General features: G+C 44.1%; 1 protein-coding gene across 6 annotated transcripts in view; it reads right to left on the bottom strand.

The window, feature by feature from the left end:
* Positions 1–17069, bottom strand: part of Wipf2 (WAS/WASL interacting protein family member 2) — a 56104-nt gene that overhangs the window by 14691 nt on the left and 24344 nt on the right. For all 6 annotated transcript variants that reach the window (XM_070028103.1, XM_070028098.1, XM_070028099.1 and 3 more), the window contains exons 2-5: positions 12860–12991; positions 5519–5651; positions 3304–3420; positions 514–1167 (exon numbers count right to left, since the gene is read on the bottom strand). In XM_070028103.1, coding sequence (XP_069884204.1) covers positions 514–1167; positions 3304–3420; positions 5519–5651; positions 12860–12922 — 967 coding nt within the window. In that variant the 5' untranslated portion in view covers positions 12923–12991. The remainder of the gene's footprint in view (positions 1–513; positions 1168–3303; positions 3421–5518; positions 5652–12859; positions 12992–17069) is intronic.

A 17069-nucleotide genomic window follows, 5' to 3' on the forward strand; every position in this document is an offset into this window, starting at 1 on the left:
CTAATGATTTTGTCATACTAATTCTCTTTTGGAAGCCCTCAGTGGCTTCTCATCTCACATGTGGTTCAGCTCTAAGTCCTATAATGGTCTCTCAGGGAGACTGAGCTCTCTCACTTCTGCTCTTGCCATTGACCCCTCATTCAATCTAGTCCTATCACAGTGACTTCCTTCCTACTATCCCAGTGTTAAGAATATTCCTGCCTCAGTGCCTTTTTATTTGTTTGTTCCACTGCCTGCTACAGCTGTTCTGTCAGATAATTATGGGACTTCATTATTTTCTTCAGGTCATTATCACATTGTCACCATACTCCCCAATTCAAAACATTACTCTATCCCCAGTATATTCTCTTCTCTTCCTCTCTGATTTGATTTCTCTACATCATACTTTATATAAACCAGGCGGATGAATATATAAATTGTTATTCTCTACATCACTGAAGGGATACTTTGGGGAAAGGAGTAAAAAGATAAACTTGTAAGAAAAAAAAAAGATGCTTCTGAGCACTTACTTACCTGCTCCCCTACTGGGAGGGTCTCGGGCTGGGGGAGGTGGCCTATTACTCAGTAACGAGGAGGCAGAGGTGGGTGGAGGAGGCGCTAGGCTTCTCACAGGCCCTGGTGTCTTCCTATGCAAAGAATTGTGTCTCTGTGGCAGCTCAGGGGCTGACTCATTAGTGGGACTGGAGGGTCCATTGGGGACCCCAGGAGGCTGGCGGTAAGGCGGAGGAGGTGGAGCCAGAGACTGGCCACTTGGTCCTGTTCTGATATTCACAGGGGAAGGAGGTGGCTTGACTGAGGGCGGAGCAGGAGGTCCCTCTCGACCAGGGTGGAGCCTCTGTCCAGGAGTTGGAGGCAAGGGTTTTTCTCTGTTGTAGGCTGGGGCTTTGTTGCTATGCATAGGCAGGGGTGTAGGGGGTGCATTGGCTCGCCGCCCTGGAGGTGGTGGGGGAGGAGCAGAGGAGCTGTGCTTCATGCCCGTACTACTGGTAGTATTGGGCCGAGAGAGGTCCGGCAAAGAGGGTCTCTGCATCCGGGGCAGTTCTGCAAGAGAAGCTCTGCTGCTGTCTGTGTCATCTTGAGGACGTCCGCTGGCTGCAGACACTGGAGGCCTTGGCGCAGCTGCTCGAGAACTGGGGATCTGTAGTGCTGGCTTACCAGCTGGGTTCTCTATAAATACACCAGACAACACAGGTCAACAGAACTGAAGATGTGTCAGTCTCTCCACACCTGATCTCCTTAGTACAATGGGCACAGCAGTAGGGGAAGTAACTGCATAGTTTTGGGCCAATTTGTTTGCTGAGCTGGAAATGCATACAAAGCACTACCCACTCTACTAATGAGTTGCATCTTAAACTCTAGTCCTGAATTTTAATCTGGTTTCAAGCTCAGAGTCCATTAAAAAATATTACTCACACATACACACGTTTTCACATTTATTTATTTTTGCTAGTACCAGGGTTTGAATTCAGGCCTTGAACTTACTTGACTGGGACTCTATCGCTTAAGCTATGCTTTCAGCCAATTCTTTTTTTTTTCTTTCAGTTATGGGGCTTGAACCCTGGGCCTGGGTGCTGTCCCTGAACTTTTCAGTTCAAGGTGAGCGCTCTACCATTTGAGCCACAGTGCCACTTCTGGTTTTCTGGTGGATAATTGAAGATAAGTTTCATGGACTTTCCTGCCCCGGCTGGCTTTGAACTGTGATCCTCAGATCTTACCTCGGGATTAGCTAGGATGATAGGTATAAGCCACTGGTGCCAGGCTTTCCAGCCAATTTTTTGAAGCTTGAACTCTAGGTTTCACATACCCACTCAGCTTTTTTTTTTTTTTTTTTTTGGTCATGGGGCATGAACTCTGGGCTTGAGTGCTGTCCCTCAGCTCTTCGGCTCAAGACTAGCTCGCTACCACTTGAGCCACAGTGCCACTTCCAGCTTTTTCTGTTTATATGGCGCTGATGAGGAATCAAACCCAAGGCCTCACGCATGCGAGGCAAGCACTCTACCACTGAGCTACCTTCCCAGCCCCAGCTTTTTTACTCACAGCTGTCACTCTACCACTTGAGCTGTCACTCTACCACTTGAGCTACAGCTTCACTTCTGGCTTTTTGCCGGTTAATTTGAGATCAGGGTCTCAGTTTGTCTGTCTAGGCTGGCTTTAGATCTCAGCTTCCTGACTAGCTAGGATTATGGATATTGAGTCACCAGCATCCAGTGTCAGCTCAGCTTTTTGTTGGTTAATTGGAGATCGAGTCTTCCAGACTTTTTATGCCTGGGCTAGCTTTGAACCTCAAGTCTTCTGATCTCAGCCTCCTGAGTAGCTTAAGTAACTATGATTATTATTATTAACTATGGCCATCATGCCGTGTAGACTACTAACACTTTTTCTTTCTAGATGAAGGCATGTATCTCCATATTTCCTACCCTTCACCTTTATCAACATTCTATTCTCTACTAAGTTCATTTTCCATCTCAATTTAAGTGAAATCACACGTTTGCCTTTCTGTAAGCCTAGCTTACTTCACTCAATATAATATCCTCCAGGTTTATTCAAGTTGTCACAAATGACAGAAATTCCTTCTGGTTTTGTTGTTGTTGTTTTTTGCTTTGTTTGTTTGTTTGTTTGTTTGTTTTTGGTCATGGGGCTTGAACTCTGGGCCTGAACACTGTTCCTCAGCTCTTCAGTTCAAGGCTAGTGCTCTACCACTTGAGCCACAGCGCCACTTCCGGTTTTCTGAGTCGTTTATTGGAGGTAAGAGTCACACGGACTTTCCTGCCTGGGCTGGCTTTGAACTATGAACCTCAGATCTCAGTCTCCTGAGTAGCTAGGATTAAGGCGTGAGCCACTGGTGCCTGGCAGAAATTCCTTCTGTTTAAAGGCTAAATAATGTTCTTTTTGTTTGTTTGTTTTGATTGGTTGTTTGTGGTGCTTGAATTCAAGCTCTGGGCATCGTCCCTGAGTTTTTTCACTCAAGACTAGTGCTCTACCACTTTGAATCACAGCGCCATTTCCAGTTTTCTGGTGGTTAATTGGAGTTAAGAGGCTCACAGACTTTTTCCTGCTCAGGCTGGCTTTGAACCATGATCCTCAGATCTCAGCCTCCTGAGTAGCTAGGATTACAGTCCGGAGCCACTGGGACCCAGCTAATAATGTTCTACTTCATATGCTCTTATTTTGCACTATAATTCTGTCTCTGCTCCCATCAATTTCTCCTCCCTTTAGCCAGTTATTAACCCAGGAAGGTCCACTTGGGACAAATCAGAATCTAATGTGCTTCGGAAATTTCCTGGGGAAGTACTTATCAGATACCTGGGCTGTCCTTGGCTCCCACAGGCCGGAGCTTCGGCACTCCTCCTTGGAAGAGCCCTCCCTTGGGCTGCAGAGCAGCGGCTCCAGAGCTGTAACCACCACTGCTTCCTTTGGGCTCTGGAAAGTATACCATTAGGATATTTATTTCATAAGCATTGAGATGATGACCAAGTCAACCCTTCCTCTATGTGGGCTTTAAATTGCAAACAAATCATTTCTGCTTTTGTTGTTGTTGTTTGTCAGTTGTGGGGCTTGAACTTTAAGCCTAGGTGCTGTCCCTCAGCTCTTCAGCTCAAGGTGAGCACTCTACCACTTGAGCCACAGTTCCACTTCTGATTTTCTGCTGGTTAATTGGAAATAAGAGTCTCATAGACTTTCCTGCCTGGGCGGGCTTTGAAGCATGATCCCTCAGATCTCAGCCTCCTGAGTAGCTAGGATTACAGGCATGAGACACCAGTGCCCTGCCTTTTTGTTGCCTTTCTATTAAATAAAGTTAGGCTTTTCTTTTCTCCATCTCCATGTGGGGATGAAACTTCCAGTGTGATGAAAGAAATAGAAGCTAACCTTTTCTTACTTAGGGTGAAAGGAAAGCAATGAGCAAAAGTGTCAGATACTGAGTTCGAGTCTCAGTTTCAGACTAAAAAAAAAGAGAGACAATGAAATGTTCAGAGCCAGGCACCTGTGGCTCACTCCTGTAATCCTAGCTACCCAGGAGGCTGAGATCTGAGGATCATGGTTCAAAGCCCAGACAGGAACATCCATGAGACTCTATTTTTTTTTTTTTTTTTTTGTCCATAGTGGGGCTTGAACTCTGGGCCTGGGCACTGTCCCTCAGCTTTTCAGCTCAAGGCTAGCTACCACTTGAGCCACAGCACCACTTCCAGCTTTTTCTGCTTATATGGTGCTGAGGAATCAAACTCAGGGTCTCATGCATGCAAGGAAAGCACTCTACCACTGAGCCACCTTCCCAGCCCCTCCATGAGACTCTAATGTCCAATAAATCACCAGAAAAATGGGAGTGGCACTGTGGCTCATGTGGCAGAGCACTAGCCTTGAGCTGATGAGGGACAGCGCCTAAGCCCAGAGTTCAAGCCCCAAAACTGACACACAAAAAAGTTTCTACGAAGGGCTGGGAAGGTGGCTCAGTGGTAGAGTGCTTGCTTTGCATTCATGAGGCCTTGGGTTTGATTTCTCAGCACCCCATAAGCAAAAGAAAAAAGCCGGAAGTGGTGCTGTGGCTCAAGTGGTAGAGCGCTAGCCTTGAGCTGAAGAGCTGAGGGACAGCGCCCAGGCCCAGAGTTCAAGCCCCACAACCGACAAAAAAAAAAAAAGTTTCTAGGAATGTAGTGGCATCCCCAAAGAATAGCCAAGGATGGGCCCCAACAAGTACTAGCTACAGTAGAGATGGAAGTCTTAATTCTGAGAATGCTTCTCTTGGATTAAGAAGAAACATCTAAGGTATTCAAATGAGCAGATGGGAAGAAAGCCAAAGGACTCAGCAATATGAATTAGACTATCTGCAACTATGAAAATCTGTTGGGCAAGGGAGACAAGGAATGTGATAGAGATGAGACTAATTGGAATATAGCATAAACACATAGAAATAATATATACATGAAATAGTATATAATATGCATTATAGTACATATATTGTATATATTATATACTATACATATATATAATATATATACTATAATGCTGATTATATATAATAAACATAAACTAAAAAAACAAAAACAAAAATGTAGTGTTTCACTAGAAAATAAAGCTTAAGGACTGGAAAGGTAGATCAGTGGTAGAGTGCTTGACTTGTATGCACGAGGCCCTGGATTCTATTCCTCAGCACCACATAAGCAGAAGAAGCCAGAAGTGGCACTGCAGTACTAGTGGTAGAGCTGAAGAGCTCAGGGACAGAGGCCCAGGCCCAGAGTTCAAGCCCCATGACCAACAGAAAAATTAAAAATTAAATAAATAAAACTTAGGGCTGGGAAGGTGGCTCAGTGGTAGAGCGCTTGCCTTGCATGCATGAGGCCCTGGGTTTGATTCCTCAGCACCACATAAGCAAAAAAGAAAAAACCTGGAAGTGGCGCTGTGGCTCAAGTGGTAGAGTGCTAGCTTTGAGGTGAAGAGCTGAGGGACAGCGCCCAGGCCCAGAGTTCAGGCCCCACGACTGGACAAAAAAATAAGATAAAATAAAAATAAAGCTTAGACTCACTCTCAATAACAGGAGCACTGCGGTCATTACAGTTGGTCACCTTCTTCAGTTTGGTCCCTTTGCAAATGTCTTGTAAGAGGGCACCTCGGTTCCGCTGCTCATCCTTACTCAGCTTGGGTTGTTCTGTGTTTGCCTGGAGGAAGGAGGAAATGTTTAAGTTCACCGTAAGGAGTTACTTTCCTCACAAGCTTTGGATAAAAAAATTAAAGCAAACTGTAACTTAATCAGATATATGTGCAAATAGTGCTATGAACGTGTATGCCAAATCCTCTGGGTTTTTTGCTCCTGTTCTACCTTCTGTGAAAAGCACAGCTCTCCCTCCTATTCATGAGCCTCTGCTAATACTGATCGTTTATATGCTAAGCTTTGTGTGTTGGACACTCACTTGGGACATATCACCATTATCAAAGCAAACTATTATTGAGCCTCTGCTATGCTTCGGGTATGTGCTAAAGAAGCATATTTACATGACTTTGTGTAACTCTTTTAGTATTTCTCTAAAAAAGGCATCACTGGGTAAGCTAGGTATGGTGGCTTAGACCTATAATCTAGCTACTTGAGAGGCTGAGAATAAATTCACAAACCCCTTTGGTGTGCACCTGTCATCCCAAGTAACTGAGATTGGAAGGATCAAAGCTCCAGATCAGCAGGAGCAGAAAAGTCTGTGACACTCTATCTCGACAGAGAGAAGCTAAACATGGTGGTACTGGCCTATGATCCCAGTAACTAAAAGTAGGTGAATCACAACCCAGGCACAAGATTGAGTGAGAAGTGAGACCCTATCCTAAAAAAATCCAGAGAAAAACAGGACTGAAGATGTGGCTCAGAGATACTGCACTGCACTAGCCTAGCATGCACAAAGCTCTGTGTTTAAACCCTAAAACTGTCAATTAAAAAAAAAGTCCTTACTCTCATTTGGAAGGTGTGAACCAGAAGAACCCAACGTTAATAGATTTTTTTTTTTTTTTTGCAAGTCTTGGGCACTGTCCCTGAGCTTCTTTTGCTCCAAGTTAGCACTCTACCACTTGAACCACAGCACCACTTCCAGCTTTTTCTATTCACGTGGTACTGAGAAATCAAACCCAGGGCTTAACGCATGCTAGGCAAGCACTCTACCACTAAGCCACATTCCCAGCCCCTTCAATAGTGATTCTAAAACGTGTGTGTGTGTGTGTGTGTGCGTGTGCACACACATGCACACTAGTACTAGAGTTTGAATTTAGGGTTTAGGGCCTGCTCAGCATGTTTGCTAACTGGCACTCTACCTCTTAAGCTACACCTCCTACCCATTTTTTGCTATTTTGGATATGGAGTTTTATGGACTTTTATGCCTAAGTTGGATTTAAATTGTGATCCTCCAGATCTTAGCCTCCTGAGTTGCTATTATTACAAGTATCATCTAATACTCCAATCTTATCTAACATACCCTGCTCTGTCCCTATTATTTCTATCTATCCTCTACACGTTATAAAATAGATTGATATTATTCTCATTCCAAAAATAAGGAAATGAAGGTTTAAGAAGGTTAATGTTACAGGGTCAATAAACACAGAGATTTAAATACTGGTGTGATTGCCTCAAAGTCGCCTGTATTTTCTTTTCTTTTTTTTTTTTTTTTTTGGGGGGGGGTCTGGTTGTGGGGCCTGAACTCTGGGCCTGGGCGCTGTCCCTCAGCTCTTCAGCTCAAGGCTAGCGCTCTACCACTTGAGCCACAGCGCCACTTCTGGCTTTTTTCTTTTTGCTTATGTGGTGCTGAGGAATCAAACCCAGGGCCTCATGCATGCAAGGCAAGCGCTCTACCACTGAGCCACCTTCCCAGCCCCGTCACCTGTATTTTCTACTCTCCTGGCCATCCCTTTCATAAGTCATGTCTCTTTTCAGGTCTTTCATATTCCTCTTAAATGTCTTTCCCAGAGTTCTGAGCCTCAGCCTCCATCTAAATGTTTCTGAGTAAACCCCATCAGTCTGAGAATGTACATGCCACAAATAAGCCTCAAAACCTCAAATCTTTTTCTTTTTTTTTCTCATCAGTCATGGGGCTTGAACTCTGGGGCTTGGGCGCTGTCCCTGAGCTCTTCAAGGAGAGCACTCTACCACTTTGAACCATAGCGCCACTTCTGGTTTTCTGGTGGTATTTATTGGAGATAAGAGTCTCACAAACTTTCCTGACCAGGCTGGCTTTGAACAGCAATCCTCCGATCTCAGCCTCCTAAGTAGCTAGGATTACAGATGTGTGCCACCGGCGCTGGCCTCAGAAATTTTTATTGTGTCTACTTTTCTCACCTTAACTTAATTTCTATATGTGCCAACACTTACAGGACAGCTCCAAATTAATATCCTCTATGTACCTACAATTCATCCTATCATATTCCAGAATAGGAAGACTAAAAATATCATGTATTTGTTAAATCTTATACAATTTACAAGTGTAGAACCTTTTTTTTTTTTTTTTTTTTTTGCTGGTCGTGGGGTATAAACTCTGGGCCCGGGCACTATCTCTCAGCTGTTTAGCTCAAGGCTAGTACTCTACTACTTGAGCCACAGTGCCACTTCAGCTTTTTCTGCTTATGTGGTGCTAAGGAATCGAATCCAGGGCCTCATGCATGCAAGGCAAGCACTCTATCACTAAGCCACCTTCCCAGCCCCAAGTGTACAACTTTTTTTTTTTTTTTTTGGGGGGGGGGTCCGGTTGTGGGCCTGAACTCTGGGCCTGGGCAATGTCCCTCAGCTCTTTACCTCAAGGCTAGCGCTCTACCCCTTGAGCCACAGCGCCACTTCCGACTTTTTTTTTCTGCTCATGTGGTGCTAAGGAATCGAACCCAGGGCCTCATGCATGCAAGGCAAGCGCTCTATCACTGAGCCACCTTCCCAGACCTTTGTGAGACTCTTATCTCCAATTAACCACCAGAAAGTGGTGCTGTGGCTCAAGTAGTAGAGTGCTCGCCTTGATCTGAAGGGCTGAAGGACAGTGCCCAGGCCCAGAGTTCAAGCCCCACAACTGACAAAAAAAAAAAAAAAAGAATTAGCCTAGAGCTGGATGTGGTCATGTATGTCAGCCATCAGGAGGTAAAGCAACTTCAAGGCCTGCCTGAGCTACATAGTTATGACTGTGCCTCAAAAAGCTAAACAGATTCTAAATCCACATATAAGATTGAGCATGTGGGAAGGAGGGAAAAAATAAAAACAAACAAAAAACCCAAGAAAATGAAACTTGCAACAACAACAACAAAAAAAGGCCAAGACCAATTGTAACAGCAGCATAGGAACAGAGTTAATATATCCAACAAAAAACAATTCCATAAGCAGGTCCAGGGTTGTTTTTTATTTGTGTTTTTTTTTTTAATTGTATTTCTCATCAGTAAAAAAGGGATAGACAAGCTGGGCACCGGTTGCTCACACATCATCTGAGCTATTCAGGAGGCTGAGAACTGAGGACTGCAGTTCAAAGCTAGCCCAGGCACAAAAGTCTGTGAAACTTTCTCCACCAACCTACCAAATAAGCCAGAAATAGAGCAGTGACTCAAGTGGTATAGCACTAGCCCCAAGCAAAAGAAACTCAGAGACATAGGCCAGGTCCTGAATTCAAGCCCCAGCATTGGCAAACACAAAAAATGAATGGAGCCAGGCACCAGTGGCTCACGTCTTTAATCCTAGCTACTCAGGAGGCTGAGATCTGAGGATCACAGTTCAAAGCCAGCCTGGGCAGGAAAGACCATAAGACTCTTATCTCCAATAAACCACCAGAAACTGGAAGTGGCTCTGTGGCTCAATGTGGTAGAGTGCTCACCTTGAGCTAAACACCTCAGGGACAGTGCCCAGGCCCAGAGTTCAAATCCCAGGACCGACCAAAAAAAAAAAAAAAAAGAATGGATAGTTGACTAAATGAGATATGGATAACAACTGATTAACTTTTGGAAAAATATAAAACCCCTACTACATGACATGCTATGAAATAACTTCAAGCATGATAATATTATTTAAGTACAAAAAATCAAAACCAGGCTGGGAATGTGGCTTAATGGTAGAGTGCTTACCTAGCATGCATGAAGCCCTGGGTTCAATTCCTCAGTACCACATACACAGAAAAGGCCGGAAGTGGTGCTATGGCTCAAGCTATACAGTGCTAGCCTTGAGCAAAAGAAGCTCAGAGAGCGCCCAGGCCCTGAACTAAAAAGCCCAGGACTGGGGGGGAGGGGGAGAGACTAAAACACAACATTATTTCCTATTCAGCTAGTAAACACCGGTAACTGAAGACACTGTAAGCCTCATATGGTAGAGGCCACTGTTCACTTCTTTCTAGTATGTCTGGCACACTAAAGAAGCTCAAATAGGGCTGGGAAGGTGGCTCAGTGGTAGAATGCTTGCTTTGCATGCATGAGGCCCTGGGTTCGATTCCTCAGCACCACATAAGCAAAAAGAAAAAAGCCGGAAGTGGCGCTATGGCTCAAGTGGTAGAGCACTAGCCTTGAGCTGAAGAGCTGAGGGACAGCGCCCAGGCCCAGAGTTCAGGCCCCACGATCGGACCCCCAAAAAAATAAATAAATAAAGAAGCTCAAATAATGTGCAGAATGATGATGATGATGGTGATCATAAGAATTCAGAGAAATAAACACACTTACACTACCTGAGGTAGAGAAATTGGTATGCTCTTTATAAAAAGTGATTTTAAGCCAGTACTAGTGGCTCATGCCTATAATCCTAGCTACTCAGAGGCTGAGATCTGAGGATCGCAGTTCAAAGCCAACCTAGGCAGGAAAGTCTGTGACTCTTATCTCCAATAAATACCACCAGAAAACCAGAAGTGGTGCTGTGGCTCAAGTGGTAGAGATAAGAAACATTGCCCAGGCCCAGAGTTCAAGCCACATGACCGACAAAACAAACAAACAAACAATTAAAAAAACATATATCAGAAGCCCTTGGGCTGGGAAGGTGGCTCAGTGGTAATGTTTGCCTTGCATGCATGAGGCCCTGGATTCGATTCCTTAGCACTACATAAACAGAAAAAGCTGGAAGTGGCACTGTGGCTCAAGTGGTAGAGTGCTAGCCTTGAGCTGAAGAGCTCAGGGACAGAGCCCAGGTCCAGAGTTCAGGCCCCACCACCAGTGGGGGGGGTGTGGGGGGGTGGTATGGGGTGGGAAGCAGCCCTTAAAAAAGCCATGCGCCAGTGCCTCATGACTGTGAGACTCTTATCTCCAGTAAACTACTCACAAAAAGTGGTAGAACACTAGCCCTGCACACAAAGAGGCTTAGGGACAGCGCCAGGCCCTGAGTTCAAGCACCAGTACAAGGGGAGGGAAAAAAAAACCCTTAAAAAGTCTGAGCACATCAGGCACCAGTGGCTCACACTTGTAATCCTACCTAGTAAGGAGGCTGACATCTGAAGCTTGAGGTTTGAAGCCAGCTTGGGCAAGAAAGTCCATGAAACTTTTACCTGTCCAATTAACTACCAAAAAGCCAGAAATGGAGTTATGGCTTAATTGGTAGAGTGCTAGACTTGAGCATAAGAGCTCAGTGGCAGTGCAGACTGTGAGTTCAAGCCCCATAACTGGCATGCACACATGTGCTCACGCACACGCGCGTGCGCGCGCGCACACACACACACACATACACACACACAGAGACACACACAGCCTATTCAAGTGATCCTCTTGAGTAGCTGGGACTACAGGTACACACCACTGTGAATATAGGAATTAAATTTTTTTTTTTGCCAGTCCTGGGGCTTGAACTCAGGACCTGGAAACTGTCCCTGAGCTTCTTTTGCTCAAGGCTAGCACTCTACCACTTGAGCCATGCCCCCAGCCTTTTCTGCTTTACTTTTCAACAAACTCTCACAGTTAGCCCAGCAAGCATGGACTATGCCCTCCTATTTACTCTTTCCTAGTAGCCAGGATAACAGGCATGTACCACCTTGTCTAGCTTCTTTTAATGGCTGAGATAGGTCTTGTCAACTTTTCAATCTGCTTCCTGAGCAGCTAGCATTATTGGCATGAGCCACCACACCCAGCCTTTTTTTCTACTGCATTTTCTAATCTTTCCACAGATATTTTTAGTGAAGTGTAAGTTTTTGTTCATTTTGTTTTGTTTTGTTTTGTTTGTCAGTCGTGGGGCTTGAACTCTGGGCCTGGGTATTGTCAGCTCTTCAGCTAAAGGCAAGCACTTGAACCACAGCGCCACTTCCAGTTTTCTGGTAGTTAACTGGAGATAAGAATCTCATGGACTTTCTTGCCAGGGCTGGCTTTGAACTGCGATCCTCAGATCTCAACTTCCTGAGTAGTTAGGATTACAGGTGTGAGCCACCGGCACCCAACCAAAGTATAAGTTTTTTAAAATATTATTCCTCAAGACTGAGCATGGTGGCACAATTCTTTTTTTTTTCCCAATTGTTAGGCCTGAATTCTGGGCCTGGGTGCTGTCCCTCAGCTCTTCAGTTCAAGGCTAGCATCTTACAACTTGAGCCACAGCACCACTTCTAGCTTTTTCTGCTTATATGGAGCTGAGGAATTGAACCCGGGGCCTTATGCATGCAAGGCAAGCACTCTATCACTGAGCCACCTTCCTAGCTCCAGTGGCACAATTCTATAATCATAGCACTCAGAAGGCTGAAAGAGGAAGACAAGTGGGAGGCTATCATGAGCTAGCTACATAGTAAGTTCAAGGGAAGCCAGGGCTACATTGTCACACTGTCCCCAGAAATGAAAACAAAACAAAACACAATTAAAGAATAAGCTCTCCATATCTTTTTTTTTTTTTTTTTTTTTTTTTTGCCAGTCCTGGGGATTGAACTCAGGGCCTGGGCAATGCCCCTGAGCTTCTTTGCTCAAGGTTAGCACTCTACTGCTTGAGCCACAGCACACTCAACCAATGAATTACATGCCCAGCCCCACCAATTTTAAAGATGGAGGCCTCACTGCATTGCCTAGGTTAGTCTTTTTTATTTTTATTTGCTTTTTATTTGGGGGGGGGGGGTCCGGTTGTGGAGCCTGAACTCTGGGCCTGGACACTGTCCCTCAGCTCTTCAGCTCAAGGCTAGCGCTCTACCACTGGAGCCAAAGTGCCACTTCCGGCTTTTTGCTTTTTGCTTATGTGGTGCTGAGGAATCAAACCCAGGGTATCATGCATGCAAGGCAAGCGCTCTACCACTGAGCCACCTTCCCAGCCCCCCTAGGTTAGTCTTGAACTTCTGGCTTCAAGTAATTATCCCAGTTTAGCTTCTCAGGAAGCTAAAGTGAGCACCACCATACCTTGTTAGTGGTGAATTCCATTTTCTAGATATACTACTGTATCTGTAGAAAAGTCAAAAAAGTAAGCAAAGGTAGTGGATGTCATCCAACTACCTACCTGATTAAAGGTGGGAGGTGGAGGAGGGCCAGGCGGGGGTGGAGGGGGAGGAGGAATTGGCATCCTTGCCCTGCTCCTAGTTGGCACTGCTCTCTCTCCGTCTTTATTTGCAGCTTTAGGTCACTCATATACCTGTAAAAAAAAAAAAGCCAGAAATTCTTAAGAATAACTTTTAACATTAGAGACACATTGGGCGCTGGTGGCTCATGCCTGTAATCCTAGCAATTCACAAGACTGAGATCTGAGGATCACAGTTGAAAACCAGCCTGGGCAGGAAAGGCCGTGAGACTCTTCTCTCTCCCAATTAGCCACTAGAAAACTGGAAGTGGCTCTGTGGCTCAAGTGATTGAGCACTGGCCTTCAACTGAAGAGCCCAGACCCAGAGTTCAAGCCCCACAACCGACAAAAAGAAAAAACAAAACATTAGAGACACTTAGTGTCCAGGAAGTCTACAGGACTGGCATGACTGAGAGCCTAAGCATCTCATCACCTAGATCCAAATCAGGGCAATTAATAAATATTCTAGGCTATGTGGACAACATCCAGTCTATTAGATTTTTTTTCCCTTATGGTGCTGGGAATCAAACTCAGGGATTTATGTATATCAGGAACTCCAATCCAACTCTGATTTTCTTGGTGGTGCTGAAGTTTGAGCTCAGAGTCTTAAGTACTCCACTACTTGAGTCATACCTTTAATCTTTAATGAGTAAACTTTGTATTTTAGAGAAGCTTTAGGTTCACAGCAAAACTGGGCAAAAAGCTCAGAGAATTTAAATATAACTGTCCCCACATATGCACATGATCACCTACCAAAGTGGATCATTAGTTACAATCAATGAATCTATAAGTGGTCCATTATTACCCAAGGTTCATAATTTACATGGGGTTCACTTGATGTGACAAATGTACACAATAAGCTATATCTACTGTTCTTTTTTTTTTCTACTGTTCTGTAGTATCATACTGAAGACTATTCTATAAATCCTACGCTCTCTGCCTTTCCCCACTCATGCCTAAAATAGTCCTTGATCTTTTTACTTTCTTCAAGGTTTTCCTTTTCCACACTGTCACAGTTAAATTATACGCTATGTTATATTTTTACAATTATCTTTTTTCTTCTCTCCGTATCTTTTTTTTTTTTTTTTTGGCCAGTCCTGGGGCTTGAACTTAGAGCCTGGGCACTGTCCCTGAACTTGTTTTTTTGCTCACAGCTAGCATTCTACTACTTGAGCCACAGCGCCACTTCTGGCTTTTTCTGTTTATGTGGTACTGAGGAATCGCCCCCTGGGCTTCATGCTTGCTAGGCAAGCACTCTACCACTAAGCCACATTCCCAATCACTCTCTCCATATCTTTTCATATGACTTGATAGTTGCTACTCCCCAGCTGATGTTGTGGAATGAACAAGGGATTTTGTGTATACAAGACAAGCACTCCGGGCTGGGAAGGTGGCTCAGTGGTAGAGCGCTTGCCTTGCATGCATGAGGCCCTGGGTTCAATTCCCCAGCACCACATAAGCAAAAAGAAAAAAAAAAAAAAAAAACAAGACAAGCACTCCATCAATGAATTACATGCCCAGCCCCACCAATTTTAAAGATGGAGGCCTCACTGCAATTGCCTAGGTTAGTCTTGAACTTCTGGGTTCTAGTAATTATCCCAGTTTAGCTTCTCAGAAAGCTAAAATGAGCACAACCATATCAGCTCTTCCTTGTTAGTGGTGAAATCCATTTTCTAGATATATGACTATCTGTTTATCCATCCCTACTGAAGGATATCCTGGTGGTGTCCAAATTTTGACAATTATAGATAAACATGCTGCAAGCATTCCTGTGAGGATTTCTGGGTAGATGGAAGTCCTAAGCACATTTGGGTTAATATCAAGAATTCTGACGGCTGGATCACATGCTACAGGTATGTTACTTCTCTAAGAACCTGCCAAAACTCTTCTCTAGTGGCCATATCATTTTGCATTTTGGCCACTAATGAATAAGAATCCCTGTTGATGCATATCCTTGCTAGCATTTGGTGTCATGTTTTGGATTTTGGTCCCTTCAATCGGCATGTAATGGCATCTTTAACTAATCCCCAATTCTCTAATGACATGACTAAAAATTGTACATCTTTTTACTGTTTATCTGCCATGCATACATATTCTTTAGTGAGGCATCTGTATTTATTACCTTTTTGAGAGGGAAGGGATGCTGGGAAATGAACACATGCTAAGCCTGTGCTCGCTCTATTAATATGTTATATTTTCACTCCTATGAACCAGGTTCTTTTCTTTCCTTCCTTTTTTATTTTTCTGTGTGTATGTGTGTGCCAGTTCTGGGGCTTGAACTCAGAGTCTGGGTGCTGTCCCTGAACTTTTTTGCTCAAGACTAGCACTCTAGCACTGAGCCATAGCTCTACTTTTGGCTTTTTTGGTAGCTAATTGGAGATAAGAGTCTCACAGACTTTCCTGTCCAAGCTGGCTTTGAACTTTATTCCTCAGATTTCAGCCTCCAAAGTAGCTAGGATTGCAGGCTTGAGATACCATCATCTACCTTTGTTCTGTTTCTTAATGTTGAGTTTTAAAAGATCTTTGTATAATTGGGGTAACAGTTCTTTATTAGATTTGTCTTCTACAAGTATATTTCCCCTGTCTATGGCCTGTCCTCATTTTCTTTTTTTCTTTTTTTGCCAGTCCTGGACTTGAACTCAGGGCCTGGACACTGTCCCTGAGCTTCTTTGGCTAGCACTCTACCACTTGAGCCACAAGAGCCACAAGCATCACTTCTGGCTTTTTCTGTGTATGTGGTACTGAGGAATTGAACTGAGGACTTCATGCAATCTAGGCAAGCACTCTAGCACTAAGCCACATTCCCAGCCCCCTTCTCATTTTCTTGACTTTGACTTTTTTTACGGGGGTAGGGGGGCGAAAATACTAAGGCTTAAACTCAGGACATTGAGATTTTGCTCAGCTTTTTTCCTTGCTCTACCACTTGAACCACACCCCCCCAGTTCTAATACTTATAATCTTTTAGAACTATAAAAACCATTCTTAGCTTGTAGGCCATATAAAAACAAGCTGTGGAACAGATGTGACTCAGGAGCCACAGTTCACTGACACCTGGTATAGTTACACCCATCAAATCAATTAGATTGTAATTATCACACAAAAAGTGCCTTAGCAGGTCACAAAGTACCAACATTCTAATGTATGTAATTATCTAAGGGACATGTGTGTGTGTGTGTGTGTGTGTATGTAATTATCTAAGGGACGTGTGTGTGTGTGTGTGTGTGCACGCGCGCGTGTGTGTGTACCAGTTATGGGCTTGAACTCAGGGCCTGAGCTCTGTCTCTGGTCTTTTTTGCTCAAGGCTTGCAGTCTACCACTTTGAACCACAGCTCCACTTCAGGTTTTCTGGTGGTTAAATGGAGATGAGTCTCACCAAACTTTCCTGTCCCAGCTAGTTTCAAACCTGGAATCTCAGCCTCTTGAGTAGCTAGGATTACATGTGTGAGCTACCAGTACCTGGCAGCCTCCTATTATAATTTGTAAGTAATCTTCATTTCATAGATAAGGGGAAAAAGAGGGAACTGACTTACCCTAAGACATTAAAGTAGGGACCAAACGAGGTTAGGGTATGGCTCAAAAGGTAAAGTCCTTGCTAACATGCACAAGGTCCTAGGTTCAATCCTCATTCCTTGAGGAGAAAAAAGCCAGACACCGTGATTCACACCTATACTCCTAGATATTCAGGAGGGTGAGATCTGAGGATCTCTGTTCAAAGCCAGTCAGCCCTGTAGGAAACGCAAAAAAGGCAAAGTGGAGGTGTGGTTCAGAGTGTGGCAGAGCACCAGCTTTGAGTGGAAAAAGCTAAGGGACAGTAACCAGATCTTGGCACAAAAAAAAAAAAAAAAAAGGAAAGAACAAAAAAAGTTCTTTTTTTTTTTTTTGTCTACTCAGAAGATTAAGGCAGAAGAATCTAAATAAAACCTAAACGCAAGAGCAACAAGCACCTCCAAAATAGGTTTTGATTTTCCAAATCCCATGCTCACTTCAGCAGCACATAGAATAATACAAAAAAGATTAGCATAGTCCCCGAAGGAGGATGATATGCAGATTCATGAAAGAGTTTCTTTTTACTTAAAAAGAAAGAGAGAAAGAAAGAAAGAAAGGAAGGAAGGAAGGAAGGAAGGAAGGAAGGAAGGAAGGAAATCCAACCCCA

Source organism: Dipodomys merriami, unplaced genomic scaffold, assembly GCF_024711535.1.
Source record: "Dipodomys merriami isolate MVZ:Mamm:240054 unplaced genomic scaffold, mDipMer1.0.p SCAF_19, whole genome shotgun sequence".
Lineage (NCBI taxonomy): Eukaryota > Metazoa > Chordata > Mammalia > Rodentia > Heteromyidae > Dipodomys > Dipodomys merriami.